Here is a 19,142-nt window from a genome sequence, read left to right as displayed (position 1 = left end):
ACAGAAACAACCCAGGCATGAGATTTGTACAAGCCCCCAAAGGACCGAGCTAAAATGATGGAAAGCCACACAGCAGCAGTGTCTCTGAGTTTGGGTAGCACTGGGCCAGCACGTTCCTGAGGCCTCTCATCTCCTCTCCTTCAGCTTCGGGCTCCAGTTTTCCCAGTTGTTGGGGCAGAGGACAAGTGGCACTCCTCCGGAGCCCCTCCTACTGCCACCTTCTGGGAGGTGTGTGTGGGGCTGGGAGTCCTGGGAAAGGCTTTGCTGCAGCTCTAAGGGGTGAACCCTGCTCTACGGCTAAGGGATGGGTTACCCCACAGAGGAACTCTGTCCCGGACCCCTGTACAGTCTGGGTTGTGGGGGGTCCAAGGGTGCAAACTGTGACCCAATTTTCCAAATAGGCGTTGAGATCAAAAGGGAATGAAGAGCTGCAGTGACGCCAATACTGAGCCCTCAGGCAACCCCTTAACATGGAGGGAAATACATCCTTTACAGAGTGGGCTCAGGTGGCGAGAGCAAGGCAAGACCTCCAGGTCCCAGGCTGAGCAGCTCTGGGGAGAATCCGAGCAAGGTAGGCTCACAGCCTCTCCTGTCTCACTCCACGACAGGGTCCCTGGGCCAGGGCCCCACCCAGGTACCCATCCTCACCGCCACCCTAAGTGGAGGGCGGGTGGGTCTCTGGGAGATGTGCCTGCGCGGTTGTGTTGGCGTCAGCCTGGGTCACTGGGGAACAGCTCTAGGTGACCGTGCACCAGAAGGGACCTCAGCCAGTGGAATCCCGGGGAAAAGGAGTGTCTCAGCCAAAGGAATGTCACCAGCAGGGGATATTTCTTTCCAGATGTAGCTGAGCGTTTTCCATAAGGTTTTCCTCCTTGCGGCTTTCTGGGCACAGCCTGGGGGAGGGACAGGAGGCCTGAATTGGGCAAGGCATGGGGTTTACAGGGGTTTATCCCTGATCCCCCCTCCCCCTCCAATTTCACCCCCACAGGAGGAACTGGCCTTAAAGAGAGCAAGTCTCAGCCAGGGCTCAGCTTGGGGCAGGGGCTCAGACTTCTGAGTCACCCGCTAAGAGAATTTCCAGCAAGAGGGTGTGTAAATCCCCTTCTCCTTGGGACTGGCTCCGGAGCCACCAGAACCCAACAGAATCTGAGGTTCGCCCGGAAGTTCCTCTTTCCTTCTTCCATCATGGACCTTCCTCCACCTTGGGACCCACCTTCCTACCTGGTGGAGGTGGAGTGGCCTTTCACCAGATGGGATGGGGTCCCCGGAGGCCTGGCTACTTCAGTAAATAGCATGCAAATCAGCCCCTGCTATTTTCAGCCACCAGATCACAACACTCTGGGTAAGTGGACAGAAGTGCCCTCTGGGGGCTTTTGTGACGGCAGGAAATCAGCCCCCCCTGGTCAGCAACCCCAACCTTGCCCATCACGGGGGTGTGGCAGAGCGGGGGGGTGGGGGGACAGTGACCTAGCTGCCTTGTCGATAGTGGGGGGCACGCAGGGGGTGACTGCGGCAAAGCTGTGGCCTGGTGCAGGGTGGAGGAGAGACAAGATCCTGTGTCTCCTGTGCCAGGTCCATGAGAGGGGTCTTTGCAGGGGAAACTGCAGCATGAAGACCCTGGCAGTGTCCAGGGCCCAGACAAACACGCACAACTCTTCCAGCCAGACCCCCCCCCCTCGCCCCTCGCTACACACCTTGAAGGGTCCCAGGCCCCAGGGCTCTGGACCCAGGCTCCATTTCCTACAGACACATTGTGGAATTTGCAGGGGGCTCCAGCTGCACCCCAACAAGAATCTCAAAGGCTGTTGGGGCTGATTAGAGTGATGCAAAGAGGAAGAAGAAGATGGGAGTTCTCGCTGTGGCACAGTGAGTTAAAAGTCTGACTGCAGCAGCTCAGGTTCCTGCAGAGGTGCAGGTTCGATCCCCAGTCCGGAAAAGCGGGTTACAGGATCCCTGGCCTGGAAATTTCCATATGCAGGGGGTGCAGCCATTAAAAAAGAGAGAGAGAAAGACTTGCCCGGAAGCTCCATGAGGTCCCGTGTCTGGGGCCTGCACACCCCTGTCCCCAGGTGAGCCAGGAAGGGAGACCTTCAGAAGACTAGGCCTGGGGCAGACACCCACTCCACTCAGTCGCCAAGCTCTTCACTCCTTCAGGGAGGAAAACCTCGGCCCTGCAAGTGTCCCGTTGGCAGAGGAGCCTCTGGGCCATGCGGGAAGCTAGGCTTGCAGCTCCTCTGTCCCTGTTCCCAGCAGCATCCTGGCAAGGCACGACAAGAGCTTTTCACCTGGGAGAGCAGGTGATGAGAGAATGGGGGGGAGCAGGGAGAGACCTGGGGGTACTGGCGAATGAAGGGTAGCCAGGCTGCAGTGGGGTCCTCCCACTGTCTTTGGGGAGCGGCCTGGCGACATCTATCATCCCAGCTTTCCCAAGCCTAACCTCAGGTCCCCCCATCACTCCACTAAGTTCTGGGGAATCATCCATTGTGACCTTGATAGAAAAAAAAAAAAAAAATCCTATAAAAATCACTCCCGGCCTCTGTGTAACATGCTCACATCACAAAATGGGATTTCGTGTCCTAACAGCCCAGTGATCTAGGGGGAGGCAGGTGTCGTTACACTGGCTTTAGGATGTTAAAGCTTAGGACGCCTAAGGGCGGGGCCTCAGGTCACAGGCGTGGGATGTGATGACATGGATCCCAGGCCAGGGGCTGTCCCATCCCAAGCGGACCTCTTGGCCAGTGCGTGACCCAGGCGAGTTCCCTCTGCTGCGGACCAGCAAGGTGGTACCTGATCTCACTGGCCTCCAGGCCCCGAGAGGACACCCAGGGTCGGGGAGCCCTCAACGGACCCACCTCATGTGGTCAGAGACCCAGAATCGTGAGGGCTTTCCAGCTCAGCTCCCCCGTCCTCACAGAGGGAAGGCGGGCTCAGGAAGGGCAGTGATGTGCCCAGGGCCCCTCCTTCCATAGACCTAGGCCCCCAGACCCCCAGGGCAGCGCTGCCACGTCCTGACTCCCTCCCCAGGGCCACCTGGGGCTCAGAGGGAAGGTGGGGGGCATGGGGAGCAGAGTCAGCAGATGCACGTGGCGGATCCCGAAGCCCCAGAGTCCGGCTGAGCCATCCCTGGGGCAGCCAAGGAGGCAGCTGGAGGACGGGGTCCGCTGCCAGCTGTGGGGCTGCTCCCCAAATGTTTACACAGCCTCGGAGGAGGCCTGCCTCTCTCACCACCCTGCAGCCGGAGGGGAGGCACCGCCAGGTCGCACACAGTGGGCTACTGTTCCGGCCTCCGCTCCACATCCTCTCCTGCGTCCCAAACCTCAGCCCCTCTCTGTGTGGTTCTGAGCGCACAGGACAGATGGGATGGTGGGAACAGGACAGGGAGGCTGCTCCAACAACAGCCCGCACCCCCAGCTGCCCTGGGGCAGATGCGATTGCGTGTGTGTGTGTGTGTGTGTGTGTGTGTGTGTGTGTGTGTGTATGTGTGTGTGTGTTCCCACGCATGTGAGATCTCCCTTAGGCAGAGCAGTGACTGGGGGACACTGGCGGCCTCCACGGCCCCGTTCCTGAGCTGGAGCACCAATCTCCGGAGAGGAAACAGCAAGAGCAGCTCACGGTCTGAGAGGGGGCTGTAAATGCATGTCTCCTTTTATTCATCTCACCACCGCCACCTCTACCCCTAGAGGATCCAGCAGCGTCTGGCCCGCTCCCCGTGCCCCTGGCTTCCCAAGGGCAGCCAGGCAGACCCTGTGTTAATACCTGTCAGGTCTCATCGCTCCTTTACCTGGAGCTTGCCAAGAGTGTCCCTTCACCTGTGCCACCCGGCCCCTGGCTACCTCCTGACCTCCTTTCCAACCCCTGTCCGTTTGTTACTCCGCTTCGGCCACACTGACCTCCCTGCCTGTCTTTGACCATGTGCTATTCTTCCCCTGGGCCTTTGCACATGCTCTTTTGCACATTGTCGCCTGGACCACCCTCTCCGGTAGCCCCCACCATCACTCCGCCCCCATCCGGCCTTTACCTTCCCTCTTGGTGCAAAATACCACCAGACTGCTGTACATTTACCTGTCTGCTTGTTGGCCATCTCTCTCTCTTCCTTTCTTGGTTGGGCCCACAGCATACAAAAGTCCCCAGCAGGGATCAAACCCAAGCCACTGCAGTAACAACACGGAATCTTTAACCCCTGGGCCACCAAGGAACTCCTACCCAGTTTATTTTGCGTAAGGGTTGAAGAATAACAGGTTTTCTCCTGCTGTATCTCCCCAAGTGGCTGCATAGCAGGCTTCCAGAAGCACCTGGCAGCCATGTGAATAAGCAGTGAGAGATGGGCACTGTCACCCCTCTCCTATGAGCTGGTGAGATCGAAGCGCAGTGAAGCTAAGTCATCTATCTAAGATCACAGCACAGTGAGGCCACATCACCTATCCAGGGTCACAGTGCAGTGAGGCTAACTCACCTATCCGTAAGAAAGAAGGGACAAGGCCAAGAGGACCCCTTTCAATACGAGCTGGCCAAGGGCAGCTGGGGAGGGGGGCAAGGTGATGAGACGCTCCCCCAGCTCTGGACCGAGCCAGGTCCCTCCATCTCCTGGATGCCCTCTGGCCTGCCTGGTGAGCATGTCCCTGCCCTCTGCCAGGGGACCTGGCTTCTACACAACTTCTCTGTACCCAGCCCATCACACAGGTGTCTGGGTGGGTCTCATACAGCGTTGTCTGCCCCCCGCCCCTTGTTGGCATGTACATCACGGGTATACTGGCTCTGTTCTCATGGCACCAGCTCCAACATCAGCCTGTCCACACTTCTATCCATGACCCTGTCCTGTGTATCCGGTGAGTTCTGACCTGTCTTGGAGGGAGCTGCGTGCCTGCAGCTTCTCTGGGCCCCACTCTTTTGGCTTGTTTTTCTTTTTTTGTTTTTTAGGGCTGCACTCTCAGCACATGGAGGTTCCCAGGCTAGGGGTCAAATCAGAGCTGTAGCTGCCGGCCTGCACCACAGCCACAGAAACCAGGGATCCGAGCCTCGTCTGCGACCTACACCACAGCTCGTGGCAACACTGGACCCTTAACCCACTGAGCGAGGCCCAGGGATCGAACCTGCATCCTCATGGATGCTAGTCGGGTTTGTTAACTGCTGAGCCACAATAGGAACTCCACTGACTACTTTTCAAATCCAGACTTTATGCCTCTGCCTGTGCACAACGTGGCCCCAACATATGGGCAAAAGCAACTTAGGGGGTAGCCTTGAGGGCACCCCCAGGCACAGCTCAACGGGGATGCGCCCTGCCCAGCCTGCTGGCCTTCCCTCAGCCACAATGAATGGTCTCTTGCTGTCTGTCCAGGGACATCTGATCGCCCAGCGGCCAGCGTTAGCCAAGGACAACAAGACCTTGTGTTCACAAGGCTGGGCTGCCCCTCCTGCCCTTGGCCCTGAGCTCCTGGCCACAGCCGCTCTGTGGCTTTGCCAAGCACGACCCTCTCCTTGCACATGCAGAGGTCATTCAAGGGCATGCCAGGAGGGGGCTCCAACTCTGACTCGCTGGTCAGCCAGCAGCGTGGCCTGCAGGGCTGAGGGGAGCCCCCACCCCAGTGGAAGCCCTGCGAGCCCTGCTGCCAAGTTCAGGGGCACACCGCACATAGAGGGAAAAGGCCTCATGGCAAGCCAGAATGAGCACAGACAGTGGGTGGGGGGGTGGTAAGAGGCTTAGGTTCTGCTCTGGGGCTGCCACTTTTTTTTTTTAATCTTTTTGTCTTTTTGCCATTTCTTGGGCTGCTCCCTCGGCATATGGAGGTTCCCAGGCTAGAGGTCTAATCGGAACCGTAGCCACCGGCCTACACCACAGCCACAGCAACGAGGGATCTGAGCCACGTCTGTAATCTACACTACAGCTCACGGCCACGACGGTTTCTTAACTCACTGAGCGAGGCCAGGGATTGAACCCGCAACCTCATGGTTCCTAGTTGGATTCGTTAACCACTGAGCCACAACAGGAACTCCGGGCTGCCACTTTTAAGTCGTGTGCTCCTAGCAAGCCAGTTAAGCCAAGTTAATATTCTCACTTATAAATTTGGGGAAAGAACACCTAACTCAGTGTTGTTAAGATTAAATAAGATAATTTAATTGGAGTTCCCATCGCGGCGCAGTGGTTAATGAATCCAACTAGGAACCATGAGGTTACGGGCTCGATCCCTGGCCTCTCTCAGTGGGTTAAGGATCCGACGTGGCCGTGAGCTGTGGTGTAGGTTGCAGACAAGGCTCAGATCCTGCATTGCTGTGGCTGTGGTGTAGACCGGTGGCTACAGCTCTGATGAGACCCCTATCCTGGGAACCTCCATATGCCACGGGAGCGGCCCTAGGGGGGAAAAAAAAGATAATGCCATGAGAGCATTCTGTAGACCACATGCGCTATGAAATTGTTAAAAAGCTTATTTATTTATATATTTTCTTTTTTGGGGCGCCCAGCAGCTTATGGAGTTCCCGGGCCGGGGATCAGATCCGAGCCATACCTAAGCTGCAGCTGTGGCAACGAAAGATCCCTAACCCACTGTGCCAGGCAGGGGGTTGAACCTGTGTCCCAAGATGCCACCGATTCTACTGCGCCACAGCAGGAACTCCATGTTAGAGAATTCTAAAAGCACGGTATAAATTACACACACAAGTGCCAGGATGACCCAGAGTCAGAGATCAATCAAGTTACGACGGGATGAATTCGGTGCGGGGGGAAGAGGCGGGGGCTGGTGGTGACCACCAAGCAAGGGCGCATCACCACCCAGGTAGGAAAGTTCACTTCTGCAGATGGCCTTCCGACCTCTAGAGCTTTGGTTTTCTAGGGACTGACCAAGAGGAGGGAGGGAGGTAACATTTGCTGAGCACCTGCTGTATTCCTACCATATTATTACGACAGACTCCACAATGTCCTCATAGCAAACTTATTCCTGACTCGCCACTGGAACGGATGCATAGCCTTCTTGAAGCCTCGGAGCTGGGATTTGAACCCGCTCTTCAAACGTGTGTTCTTTTTCTATAAAGTCAGACTGCATGGAATTTCCAGGCACCAGCTGGCTTATCCCAGAACAGAAGGTGTGTGGGGAAAAGGAGGAGGCTGACGATGGATGAAAAGGAGGAGAGAGAAGTGGACAGGCAGGGCGGGTGGGGAAATGCCAAGCCCATCTCAACAGCCTCCTCAGCTCTCACCCAACTCGACTGTCAACCAGACTGTATGTCACCAAACTCAGGGAAAACCCAGCAGCTCAATTGTAGGTTACTAGGACACGCCAGAGGGGCCCCTCCCCAGCCTGCATGTGTTGCCTTGGCAACTGACACACATCCAGCTGCCCTCTGGGATACCTGGCTTACTCCAACCTCCCAGTGACCCTGTGGAGCTGGAATAGACCCTGTGAGCCTGATCAGCCCCCGGAAGGCTCAGCAGCATTACCCTTACATCACATTTTAAGATTTAAGGGTGTTTCAAAAGCCAGCGGCTCTCTGAAGCCACCCCCTCCCTCCCAACAGACCCAGGAATCTGACTCCACACGCTCCTTCCTTCCCATCTTCCCTCTATAATTGATGCCATTTTTATCCCACCTGCGTCCCCTCTGCAGAGACTGTCCCCATAAACACAGAGAGCATTTCTATAGGCACCCGTGACTCTCAGCTGGGGTGGAGCGGCCAGGACTCGATGCCCCCGCGAGCTGCCCTCAGCCAGTAATGGATGGGAGTGAAAGAGAAACATCCATGCTTCCCAGCCCTGCGGGTGGGGCACGTAACCCCAGGTGACACAGCAGTGACCTGCACACACGTATCCTGCACTGGCTGCCTTTTCTCCCCCACCCACGCCCCCACCCCAACTAGTGCTCTGCAGAATCCCCTCCCAGGTAAACCACTTGCCACTCGCCCTCAAATCCTCGTTGCCAGGTCTGCTTCTGGGGACACTTCACTACAGTACGTATGCTTGCGAGAGGCAACGACATCCCCAGGACACGGCGAGGAAGAGGTCATGGTTACCTGTGGGAGCCCGTGTGCAATTAGCTTGTCTACACTGCGCAACCACACGCTGGACCCATGGCTGGGGTCTCCGGACCACACATGGGCACCCTTTGCACACAAGAGTGTCACGTGAACAGGTAGAGCTGGGTCAGGTAAACTACTTCGTGTGTCCCCCCAGGGAGGCCCAGAAGCATCACTTACTTGAAGCAGGACAGTTACCACACGCTTTTCCGAAGACCGTCTTATCTTTCAGAACGTGCATGTGACAGTTTAGGGCCACCAGCTTGCTCTTGCCAGTTACCGAATGGCTGAGCTCCAGTGACCGCTTATGACACACAGAGTATGCGTATTATCTGTGTCCTCCCACCAGCCCGACAGACCAGGAACTATCGTCTCTGCCTTCCCCGCCGAGGGAGCTGACACGGGGGCGAGGATGCCCTAAGGCACACACAGTGGTGACAAAAGCCAGGGTTCAGTCCGCACTCCCAACCCTGCTGCAACACTGCCAGTCCCCGCAGGCTGTGCGGCGAGCCTGTCCTCGGAGCTGTTTATGCTGTTTATACCGCATACCACGGGACGAAAAGCATTGCGACACTGTTAAAAAGCAAGATAAGATCATCCCCCACCAGAGTCAAAACCCAAACTCCACGAACGCATCTCAAGTTTCAGAAGCCTCCTTCTGGGAGTTCCCGTGGTGGCTCAGTGGGTAACAAACCTGACCAGCATCCATGAGGACGCGGGTTCGATCCCTGGCCTCTCTCAGTGGGTTAAGGGTCCAGCATTGCCATGAGCTGTGGTGTCGGTTGCAGACACGGCTCGGATCTGATGTGGCTGTGGCTGTGGCTGTGGCGTAGGCTGGCGGCTACAGCTCCAATTGGACCCCTAGCCTGGGAACCTCCATGTGCTGCAGGTGCGGCCCTAAAAAAAGACCAAAAAAAAAAAAAAAAAAAAAAGAAAGAAACCTCATTCTGATACCCTAAGAGCCTCTCTTTAAGATAGAGGCCAGCAGTTAAAGGAGCAGAACAGGAAGTTGAGACCAGAATAAATAAATTCTGAACTGACGTTTCTTTATACGCTTAAAGCACTCTCACTCGTTCCCAAGCTGATCCTCACCAGCTACCTTTCAACAAATGAACAGACTGAGACTCAGAGAGGCTGGTGACCCGCTCCGCGCCACACAGCAGGCTGGCGGGAGCTCAGGGTGGAGCTCCAGAAGCCCAGGCAGGCCCGACGACACCAGCTGGGGCCACGAGTGTGACGCTGCAGAGCCACACTGTCACCTTTAGACGTTCTCCCCAAAGAGGCAACAAGCATCGCTGACATCAGCGTGACGTCCCCTCCGGCCCTGGAGCCGTGGGTCTCCTCCTTCCTTTCAGATCTGAAGCTGTCAAGGAGGGCACTGCTTCCTTCCTGCCCTGGAAGGCGGGATCCTCCCCAGGATGGCGCCTGATCCCTCTGCCCGACCCCTGTGCTCCCCGGGCAGAAGCCAGGCCTGGTGCTACTGCCCACTGTGGGGGTGGGGTGGGGGGCGCTGCAGGGAAAGAGGAGCCGAGAAGAAGGTCCCTCCCACTGAAGATGCCTCCTGCCTCTGTACAAACACTACAAACCCACTGCCTGCTGCGAGGGGATCCTGCCCCTGAAGCTGGTGGGCTGAGCATCCTTGGACCAGCCCGGAGCACAGCCCTTCCCAGGCGGGGGCTGCAGAGGCCCGGGTTGCTCCACAAGGAGGAAGGGTCTCTTTAAGGATTGGGCTCCTGCCTCTGGAAGCCAAGAGCCGGGCTGGGAGGAGGCAGGCGCCTACGGTTTATTTTATTTGACATTTTTCAACGTCAGGACACTTCAGTGCCAAGGAGGAAGCGAACCCCATCTGTCCCTGAGCTCCCAGCACAGTTCAAGAGGACAGGCGGGGGAGGGAGGGGGGTGAGGAGGGGATGGGGCTGGAGTGGCCAGCCCCCACCCGAAGCAGGGAGGAGGGGACCGTCTCCGAGACCCACTGTCCCCCAGCACACCCTCGGGGCTCATTCAAAGGGGCCTGCTGGCTCTAAGTCACTGCGGTCTTGGCCTTGGTCACTGGTCAGGGGGTCTGCCAGGGCTGCTGAGACAACCCCACACCACGTGATCGCTACCCCTTGGAGGTGAGTGACATGCAGCACTGCTGGTGACGCAGCTGGGGTTCCTGCCTGTCATGCTGCAAAGCTCAGACAGAGCCCACCCAGACCTCCAGTTACACAGACAGAACTGGACGCAGTGAGAGGCACGTCTAAGTCAAAGGAGGGGGGCTGCAGCCCCCTCCCCCGTGCCAGCATGACCCTGCCAGGAACTCTTCCCGTCCCACAGATGGCCGTGCATCTTATCTTCTTGCTTAGATTAAATTCCAGACCTTCCTATTTTTAGAAAAACAAATTCCTTTTCTCTTTTCAAGAGGTGAAAAGGCCCTGAGCTGTCACCTAGGATGGTCAGCAGCCAAGCCGGGGACGTCTGCGGTGCTGGCCCTGCCTTGTCACCCTGGCAGGGCCGCCGGTGGCCGGCCATCAGTCTAGGTGCCAAGTTTTAAGAGGATCACTGACATCCAGAGATCTTCCAGACAAGGTGATGAGGGCGATGGGGTCGGGAAGACTGGGTCATTTCAGGAAGTGCTGAAGTGAGCTGTGACTTTTTCGTTTCGCTCTAGAGAGAGCTGATCTGAGCTGTCATTACAAACCCATTGAAATAGCTGGACAAAGATCTACACGTCGCCCTAGTTTTCTCGGATGACAGCACGTGAATCAACAGGCAGAAGTGAGGCAGATTTCAGGGGAACACGGGGAAACTTCCTTGTAATCTTATTCTGTCTGGAATGGAATAAGCCCCTGTCACTGCGCCCACAAAAATCAAGGGTGAAAGACGCTGTTGTGTTATTATGGAAAAAATAAGATTCAGATCAGCCCCAGATCACAGAGAAGCATCAGAAAAATAGGACTTCCAGTGGTAGCAGAGAATCTCCTTGGTAGGGGACTTGGAACCTGTATTTTGGGGGTTGTTTTTGGCCACGCCCACGGCTGTGATATTCTTTTCCTCTCAACATCTTCCCCCCCCAGTGATGTATTAGTCTTCAAGGAATAGAGGCTTCCTGTGTCCAGTTCCCAAGGCCAGAGATCGAACCCGAGCCACAGCAGTAACCTGAGCTACAGTGGTGACAATGCCAGATCCCTAACCTACTGAGCCACCAGGGAACTCCTGGAATCTGTATCTTTAAAAAGCCCCATCAGCTACAAAACTCTTAAAGGAAAACATCAGGGCAAAGGTTCATGACATTGAACTTGGCGATGCCTTTTTGGCTGTGACACCCACAGTGCAGGCAACAAAAGAAACAGATAAATCGGACTTTATGCGAATGAAAAACTTTTGTGTATTAAAGAGCCCTAGCAAGAGAATGAAAAAGCAACCCACAGAGTCACATGGCTGATAAGGGATTAATACCCAGACTACATCAAGAACACCTACAACTCAACAGCAACGACACCAAAACGACCCAGTTAAAAAACGGGCCAGGGACTTGAATCGATATTTCTGCAAAGAAGACATATGAATGGCTAATAAAACACACGAAAAGATGTTCAACATCCTTAGGCATTAGGAAAATGCTGATTAAAACACAAGGAGACACCACTTCATATCTATCGGGATGGTTGTTATTTAAAAAAGAAAACAGATAGAAAATAAGTGTTGGCGAGGCTGCGGAAACTGGAACCCTCATGCACTGTTAGTGGGAATATAAAATAGTGCAGCCATGGCAGAGAACAGTAAGCTGGTTCCTCAAAAACTTAAAAATAGAACTGCCACGTGATCCAGGAAGTCCACTTCTAGGTATGTACCCAGAAGATCTGAAAGTAGATTCTCAAGGAGATATTTGTACACTCATGTTCACACCAAGATTATTTCCCACAGTTAAAAGGTGGGGAGTTCCCATCATGGCGCAGCGGAAATGAATGCGACTAGGAACCATGAGGTCGCGGGTTCAATCCCTGGCCTCACTCAGTGGGTTAAGGATCCGGCGTTGCCGTGAGCTGTGGTGTAGGTCAGGCTCAGATCTGGCATTGCTGTGGCTGTGGTGTAGGCCGGCGGCTACAGCTCCAAATGGACCTCTAGCCTGGGAACCTCCATATGCTGCGGATGCGGTCCTAAAAAGACAAAAGACAAAAAAAAAAAAAAAAAAAGACAGGTGGAAGCATGTCTAATGTATGTTGATGGGTAAATGGATAAATAATATGTGGTCTAAACACAATGGAATGTTATTGGGCCCCCAAAAGGAAAGAAATTCTTTAATTTTATTTTTGATTTTTTTGCTTTTCAGGGCCGCACCTGCGGCATATGGAGATTCCCAGGCTAGCGGTCTAATCAGAGCTACAGCTGCCAGCCTACCCCACAGCCACAGCAACACGGGATCCCAACTGCGTCTGCGACCTACACCACAGCTCACGGCAACGCCGGATCCTCGAGGCCGGGGATCAAATCCAACCTCATGGACACTAGTTGGATTCGTTGCTGCTTCGCCACAACGGAACCTGTGAGGAAGGAAATTCTGACACCTGCTACCACCCAGATGAACCTAGAGGACCTGACGCTGAGTGAAAGCAGCCAGTTTCTTCAAGATAAATACTGTGTGATCCGACGTCAATGAGGTCCCTAGACTAGTTAAGCTCAGAGACAAAAAGTGGAAGGACTGGGGCCAGCGGCTGGAGAGTGGGAGGTGGAGAGCGAGTGTTTAATGGGGACAGAGTTTCAGGGTGGGAAGCCGAGGACATCCTGAAGATGACAACTGGGGACCATGAGCCAACAACGTGTATGTAATGAATGCCACTGAACTCTCCAACCTAAAAGTGGTTAAGAAATGAACCATATACAAACACGTATTTTACCACAACTGCTGAAATAAACAACTCCGAGTAAGTATATGACAATTCTGGCAGCTACAGAGGATTCCTCTTCCTCATTCTAGAATCTGCCTTTGCTGCGCTCACCCAGGTGAGCACCGAGGAGCCGGGGATCAGGGAGCGGGGAGGGCTGTCGGGGACAGAACACGGTTTGGGGAGAGCCCCCCGCAGATAATCCAGAGCACCCAGAAAGCCTCCGGTCACCTCCACCCTTTGTGGCTCACCTGGATGGCGCGTGGGAACCACGTCTGTCAGCCTCACCTGTCCTGCTGGCCATGTGCTGGGCACCCTGACAGGCAGGAAGCGAGCGGCCAGTGGCAGTGGCTGACGGGGGTGGCTGGGTGTCCCTGGCCGGTGAGAAGGGAACAGCCCTTCCTGTTGTAGGCATAGGAAAAGCGGTTTTCTCAAGAGTGGGACGTTTTTAATTTTTGCTTTTTTAAGGCCGCACCCTCGGCCTGTGGAAGTTCCCAGACTAAGGGTCGAATCAGTCAAGTCGGAGCTATAGCTGCTGACCTACATCAGAGCCACAGCAAAGCGGGATCCAAGCCGCATTGGTGGGAGCTCCACCACAGCTGACGGCAATGCCAGATCCTTAATCCACTGAGCAAGGCCAGGGATCGAACCTGCATCCTCATGCATGCCAGTCAGATTCGTGTCCACTAAGCCACGACGGGAACTCCCAAGAGGGCGACATTTTTTAAAATGACAAAACCTGGTTTCCATCCAGGTTTTGGGAGGCCTGTGGGAGGCTGGGCACGTGTGTCCTGGTTTGCAGGTTTCCTCAAGCTTTGCTGGCACCTAGGAGGCCTGGCTTCTAGTGAAAACACACGACACTCAGCCAGGAAAACACATAATTGAGGAGTAACTGTTTACATTAAAATTACTGGGGATTAAAATCGGTTCCCCTCGACTCCTAAGCCCCTTTAAGAATGGCTGTGTTTATGGTCCTGGCGGGGAGCTACTGCCTGAGACCCCTTAAAACTGGGGTGGTGAGAGTTGCCGTTAATGGCAGACTGACCGTAAAAACGCCTGTGAAGGGACCTTGGAACCAGCACCGCGGTTCGAAGGGAGGCCCCCTTAGGCATCACCAGGCCCACTCTCTGTTCTCTAGCCCCCCCCTTGATCTCCAGGCTCCTCAGGCTTAGGGCTGGTTCCTGGCAGCCTAGCATGCTCGGCTCTGGCACTGATTCACTGTCCAGAGGGTGGGTATCGGGTGTCTTTCCCACCCCTCCCAGCACTCCTGACCCCTACCCTCCTGGATCTATGTCCCCAAGACTGGCCAGCTGCCACCATGTCTGTCCCTGCTGCGGGTTCTAATGGTGCTCAGCTAGACTGCCCATGTCTGAGGGCAGGGCTGGGACCCTGGGAGGGCAGGAGTCCCTCGCCTGCTCTGGGGGGATTCTAACCATAACAGCAGTAGTAACAGCAATTACAGATGACAGCAAACACTCCACAGAGCGTTTACAAAGAGCAAAGACAGAGCCAAGCCTGGATGGGCGGACATGCTCCAGCTCACACACCGGTCAGGTGCCACAGGTCCGGCCACCACCTCAGCCTGGGGTCCCCCCAAAAGTGGGAGTCCTGCCCGTGGAGTTTTCTGGTGTGGCCACTGGGGAAGGGGGCAGCGCCAGCTCTCACCTCCCTCTGCCTGGTCTGGGGCCCTTGAAAGGCAGCCCCAGGCCTTCCCACACAGGGGACTTTCAGACCCCTTGGTACCCAGGGTGGTGCCGCTGCCCTGTCCAGCTGGGTGCTCTTGGAGGGCAGGACCTGATACCTCAGAGGAGATCAGAGAAGAGAGAGAGGCCATCGGCCACAGAGGCTCTCGGCCCGCCCTGCACAGCCTCTGTCCTGAGGAGCTGGATGCCTGCCTGGTCTCCAGCCGAGCCCGGCTGGTGGGTTTAAGCCTGAGGTCGGCCGGCCCCTGGGACTGAGAGGCAGTAAACAACCCCATTCATGAGTCAGTTGTTTTGCTCCAGAGCAGCCTGTCAGCTGGACAGGCCCGCCCGGTCCTCCCAGTACAGCTCCGGGTGGAGAGCAGTGGCCGGCCTGGAGCTCGGCTCCTTCCCACTCTCCCAGTTTGCACTGTTCCAGGGGGATGGGGTGGGGGGAGGCACTACGTGGTCCCTTGGAGGCTCTGCAAACCAAGGAAGGGAGTTGGGGTGGCTCAGGGGAGAGATGCCCCAGGGCTTCCAGGAGCAGTGCAGCACTCCAGCCTCAGGGCTTGGACTCCTAAGCCCCAGCACTTCCCTCCTCCTGTCTCCTCTTCTCACTTCCCAGACTGTCCCTATGTCCCCTAGGTCCAATGGCTCCACAAACCCAACGCTGTCAACTGGGGCAGAAAAGGAAAAGTGGAAGACAGCAAAGAAAGGTTTGATACACTGGGGTTGGGACTCGGAAATTACTGCGTTGTCAGAAGCTTGCGAGGAAGAAACCAGAGGAGAGCCGGGGCCAAAGCTGGGGTGGGGCCAGGGGCTGGGACCCGGCGTAAGCAGAGCGACTACTGCGCTTGGCTCTCCAGCGCTTCCAACACACACGCTCTCAGCCTCACTTCCAGCAGCCCCTCAAGGGAACAGGGCCCTGTCACCCTCATTTTCAAACAGGGAAGGGATCTGACTGCCTGACGCCCACCGAGAAGCACAAGGATCCTGAAAGACCAGAGCCACCTGCGGCTCCCAGAGAAGACCAGGAGGAGGGCGGGGCGCGCCAGAGAATGACAGCCAAGCGGGCCAATGAGAAGGGCATCTTCGCTGACCAATCAGCTCCTCAGATGTCGGCTCCATACCCACCCACCCCCAACATCACCGGCTACGAGACCAGCAGGCGAAGCCCCGCATGCTGTCCTTGTCACAGCGCAGTACCCTCCCCAGGCGAGAGGACACCCACCCTTTCAGCGTCCGCACGCTAGACTGTCCGCAGTCCCCTTATCCTCCCCAGGGTCCATGTGCCCTTCCGGCGTCCCACGACCTGGATTGTCCACCCCGCCTCTCCTGGCTGCCCAGGAGCCGCCCCTACCCGGTGGTGATGTCGTCGTCCTCCGTCATGGTCTTGCCCATGAGGTCGCTGTCGCTCATGTAGCCGGACTTGAGGTCCACGTCGTCCGAGTCCAGGGACTCGACCAGCTCCAGGCGCGAGATGTGGCCGAGCTTGCTGGGGGAGCGCATGGGCATCGTGTGCGAGTAGTGCGCGCGCTCCCCGTGCATGTACCAGGCGGGCGGCCCCTCGGAGCGGCAGCTCCCGCCCACCGACGGCGCGTCCCCGGCCTGCAGCCGCGGGCTGGACTGGCCGTAGCGCCAGGAGAGGGGTGACGAGCGGTTAGACAGGCTGGACACGCTGCGGGGGTTGGCGTCGTCACTGTCGTAGCAGGTCATCTCCAGGGAGCTGGGCGGGCAGAAGCACACTGGTTAACCCCAGCCCTGCACCCACTGTGACCCCCGTCCTCAAACGGCCACCCGCTCTCACGCCCCCCACCTCTGTCCACGAGCCTGAGTTCCCTTTCCGTGTAGGTCACCCGGGATACGTCCGCTCAGGCTGTCAAAGGAAGATGATGGTTAGCACTAGGGAAGGAAACTGGTACACTGCAGGGGCACAGATTCTGTACTGTGACCCAGGTTTAAATCTTTTTCTACCTTTACTGGTCAGCAAGCCAGAAGAAAATCAGAAACCTCACTAAGCCTCCATCTCCTCATCTGTAAAATGGGGGCAAAAGCATTAACAGCTACTTGATCATACATAGAGTTGTAAGCACCACATGTGCAAGACCTAACACAGTGCCTGGTATACAGAAGGTGCTCAATAAATGGGAAGGGGCCAGTGAGAGCTGGGGGAGCCGCGGGAGTGTGAAGGGCCTTGATCATCTGTTTTGTTCAGGCCGTCTACCATCTCGTTTGTCAGTTCAGGGCTGGTTGCTTCCCTAACTGGATCGCAGTCAGCAGAGGGGCACAGAGCGCGAAGGTTAAGCTTTGGGAAATTGACTTTGTTTTTTTTGTCTTTTAGGGCCACACCCACAGCATATGGAGGTTCCCAGGCTAGGGGTCCAGTGGTAACTGTAGCTGCCAGCCTACGCCACTGCTACAACAAGGGATCCAAGCCATGTCTGCAACCTACATGCCAACTCACGGCAATGCGAGATCCTTTACCCACTGAGCAAGGCCAGGGATCAAACCCGCATCCTCATGGACACTAGTCGGGTTCGCTAACCCCTAAGCCACAAGGGGAACTCCAGCTTTGGGAACTTGATGAGATGTGCGGCAGGTATCCTAAGCCTAGTGCCAGCCAAGGCAGGGGCATCAGAAGAAGCAGCAGGACCTCGGCAGAGGACAGAGCAGCCTTGAGTGGACAGAGGAGAAGTCATGGGGAAATGGCCATTGGAGCCCCAAGCCTCAGGCCCTACTGGGCCAGGGCAGGGAGGCAGCTTAGTGCTGGACAGCCAGAGTCCAGGGGTCCGGGCCTCTAGAGCGAGGTGTCCTTTGTTCCCCAGGGCCACAGGGGCTGCAGAGGAGAAAGCAGAGTGGGGTCTACTTGGACAGGCCACTCAGAACCCCACAATCCCACCCAGCCCAAATCAACCATAGGGAGGGTCTCAGTGGCTGGGCCTGAATAAAGCCAGACGGAGCTGATTCTCGACATGGGATCTGGGGGCCAAGAAAGCTGGGCACGGGGGTGTGGGGGGGAGGCAACATGTGTTACGCAAAGCACTGGAACCTTAACTCTGCGAAGACATCCATTTTTAGTCACTCTAGGGGGTCAGATGGGTCTGGGACACTGCTTTTTCTATTCCTGTTTTTGTAAAGTTCCTTAAAGGGCCCCAAATCCTCCAAAACTGTCTCTACCAATGGTGAGAAAATGGTTTTTCTCCTCCAGCTTCTCCCCTTGGGCCATTCTGTCTGTCCCTTGTGTCACACCCTGTTCTGCTTACTGCAGCCCTGGGAGAGGATGGAGGTTCCCTGAAGGCGAGCCCCTGGTCCTGCGTGGTGGCCTGTGTCACACCCCCCTCCCCCGTATCGAAGTCTGCACAGTGCCAGGTGGGTACCTGGTGCTCAAGCCACAGGGGTGGGGCAGGCCCTTGCCTCGCCCACTGGTCCTGGCAGGCAGCCTGTTCAGCGTTCTGCCCTATAGGTACCACTCCAGCTCGCTGCCTGTCTTTATTCCCAGCTGCACCTCTAGACCCCTTTGAGTAGGCAAAGGACATTCTAGCCCAAACTTGGGTCCTGGATTCAGCCCTTCCACCTTGCAACTCTCTGGGGAGGACACTGTTGGGGTAGAGGGCATGATGCAGTGGCAGGGGGATTCCGTTTCCTCTCCCGCCCCAGCCCGCTAGCCCAGCCTCTCTCCTTGCTGGGGGAACCAGTCAGAGAAACAGAGGAAGCAGGGCTGGAGGTAAGGTTTCCAAAAAGGAACTGAATCTAGGCTCAGCCTGTGAGCTCCAGCGTGGCAGTAGCCTTACTGGACCACAGGCTCCTCCGGGATGGAGGCTGGGTTTGTCCAGCACGGCGCCTGTGCACAGCCGGCTGGGCTCTAAGCTCGCTGGATGCAGAAGCCACCCCGATTGGTCTGTGTGACTCCAGCATGTGACCCCTTCCCCCGGCCTCCCACGGCTCTTTCTCCGACTCAGGGGATGTGTACACATCCTGTCCACTCCTCCCAGGGCAGAAGGAAGGGCCGACTGATAGAAAGCACACTTTCATCAATAAATGAGCCATACAAACTAAGGGAGTCATTGTTCTGGCTACCAAAGTGTGGACCAGGAGTAATCTAAACCAAAGGCCAAGAGAGGAAGTGGCCCTGGGTCCAGAGTAAACAGAAAAACCAGCTTCAGGGCTCTGGGTTCCTCCCATAAGGGGAGAGAGAAGCCAGAGGCCAGAGGCGCTCCCTGCAAGCCAGTCAACCTCAAGCAAACGGCTTCTGGCCTCCGTCTTCCCACTCCGCCCCGGCCAAGCAGAAAGCAGAGTCTGCCTGAGGTCAGGCTGCCTTAACGTGGGAGGCTGGGGGCTGGGAGGCAGGGGAACAGGAGGCCAGGCTGCTGCTTCTGTTCTTGCCCGTGGGTGAGTCACTTTGGGCGTGGCCCTCACAGGAACCAAGCACTTGGTACCTTCTTGGCACGGGGCTGGTGGGTGAGCTGGTGCTGAGCCCTGTTCCAACGCCTTCCCTGGCTGGGGGAGGAGGACGTTCAAGATTTGATCTGCTGTGACCCTGAAATGGTGAGCCAGGCCGAGCCAGACCTCTGTCCCACTTGGATTCCCACTCAGGGCT

General features: G+C 56.4%; 1 protein-coding gene across 8 annotated transcripts in view; it reads right to left on the bottom strand.

Moving 5' to 3' along the window:
• Positions 1-19,142, bottom strand: part of NAV1 (neuron navigator 1) — a 219,028-nt gene that overhangs the window by 70,196 nt on the left and 129,690 nt on the right. For all 8 annotated transcript variants that reach the window (XM_021064514.1, XM_021064517.1, XM_021064516.1 and 5 more), the window contains exon 6: positions 15,906-16,271. In XM_021064514.1, coding sequence (XP_020920173.1) covers positions 15,906-16,271 — 366 coding nt within the window. The remainder of the gene's footprint in view (positions 1-15,905; positions 16,272-19,142) is intronic.

The sequence above is a fragment of the Sus scrofa genome, chromosome 10 (assembly GCF_000003025.6).
Source record: "Sus scrofa isolate TJ Tabasco breed Duroc chromosome 10, Sscrofa11.1, whole genome shotgun sequence".
NCBI classification, from domain to species: Eukaryota; Metazoa; Chordata; class Mammalia; order Artiodactyla; family Suidae; genus Sus; species Sus scrofa.
The sequence above is the reverse complement of the archived record's forward strand: the minus strand, read 5'-3'. Positions and strand labels throughout refer to the sequence as shown.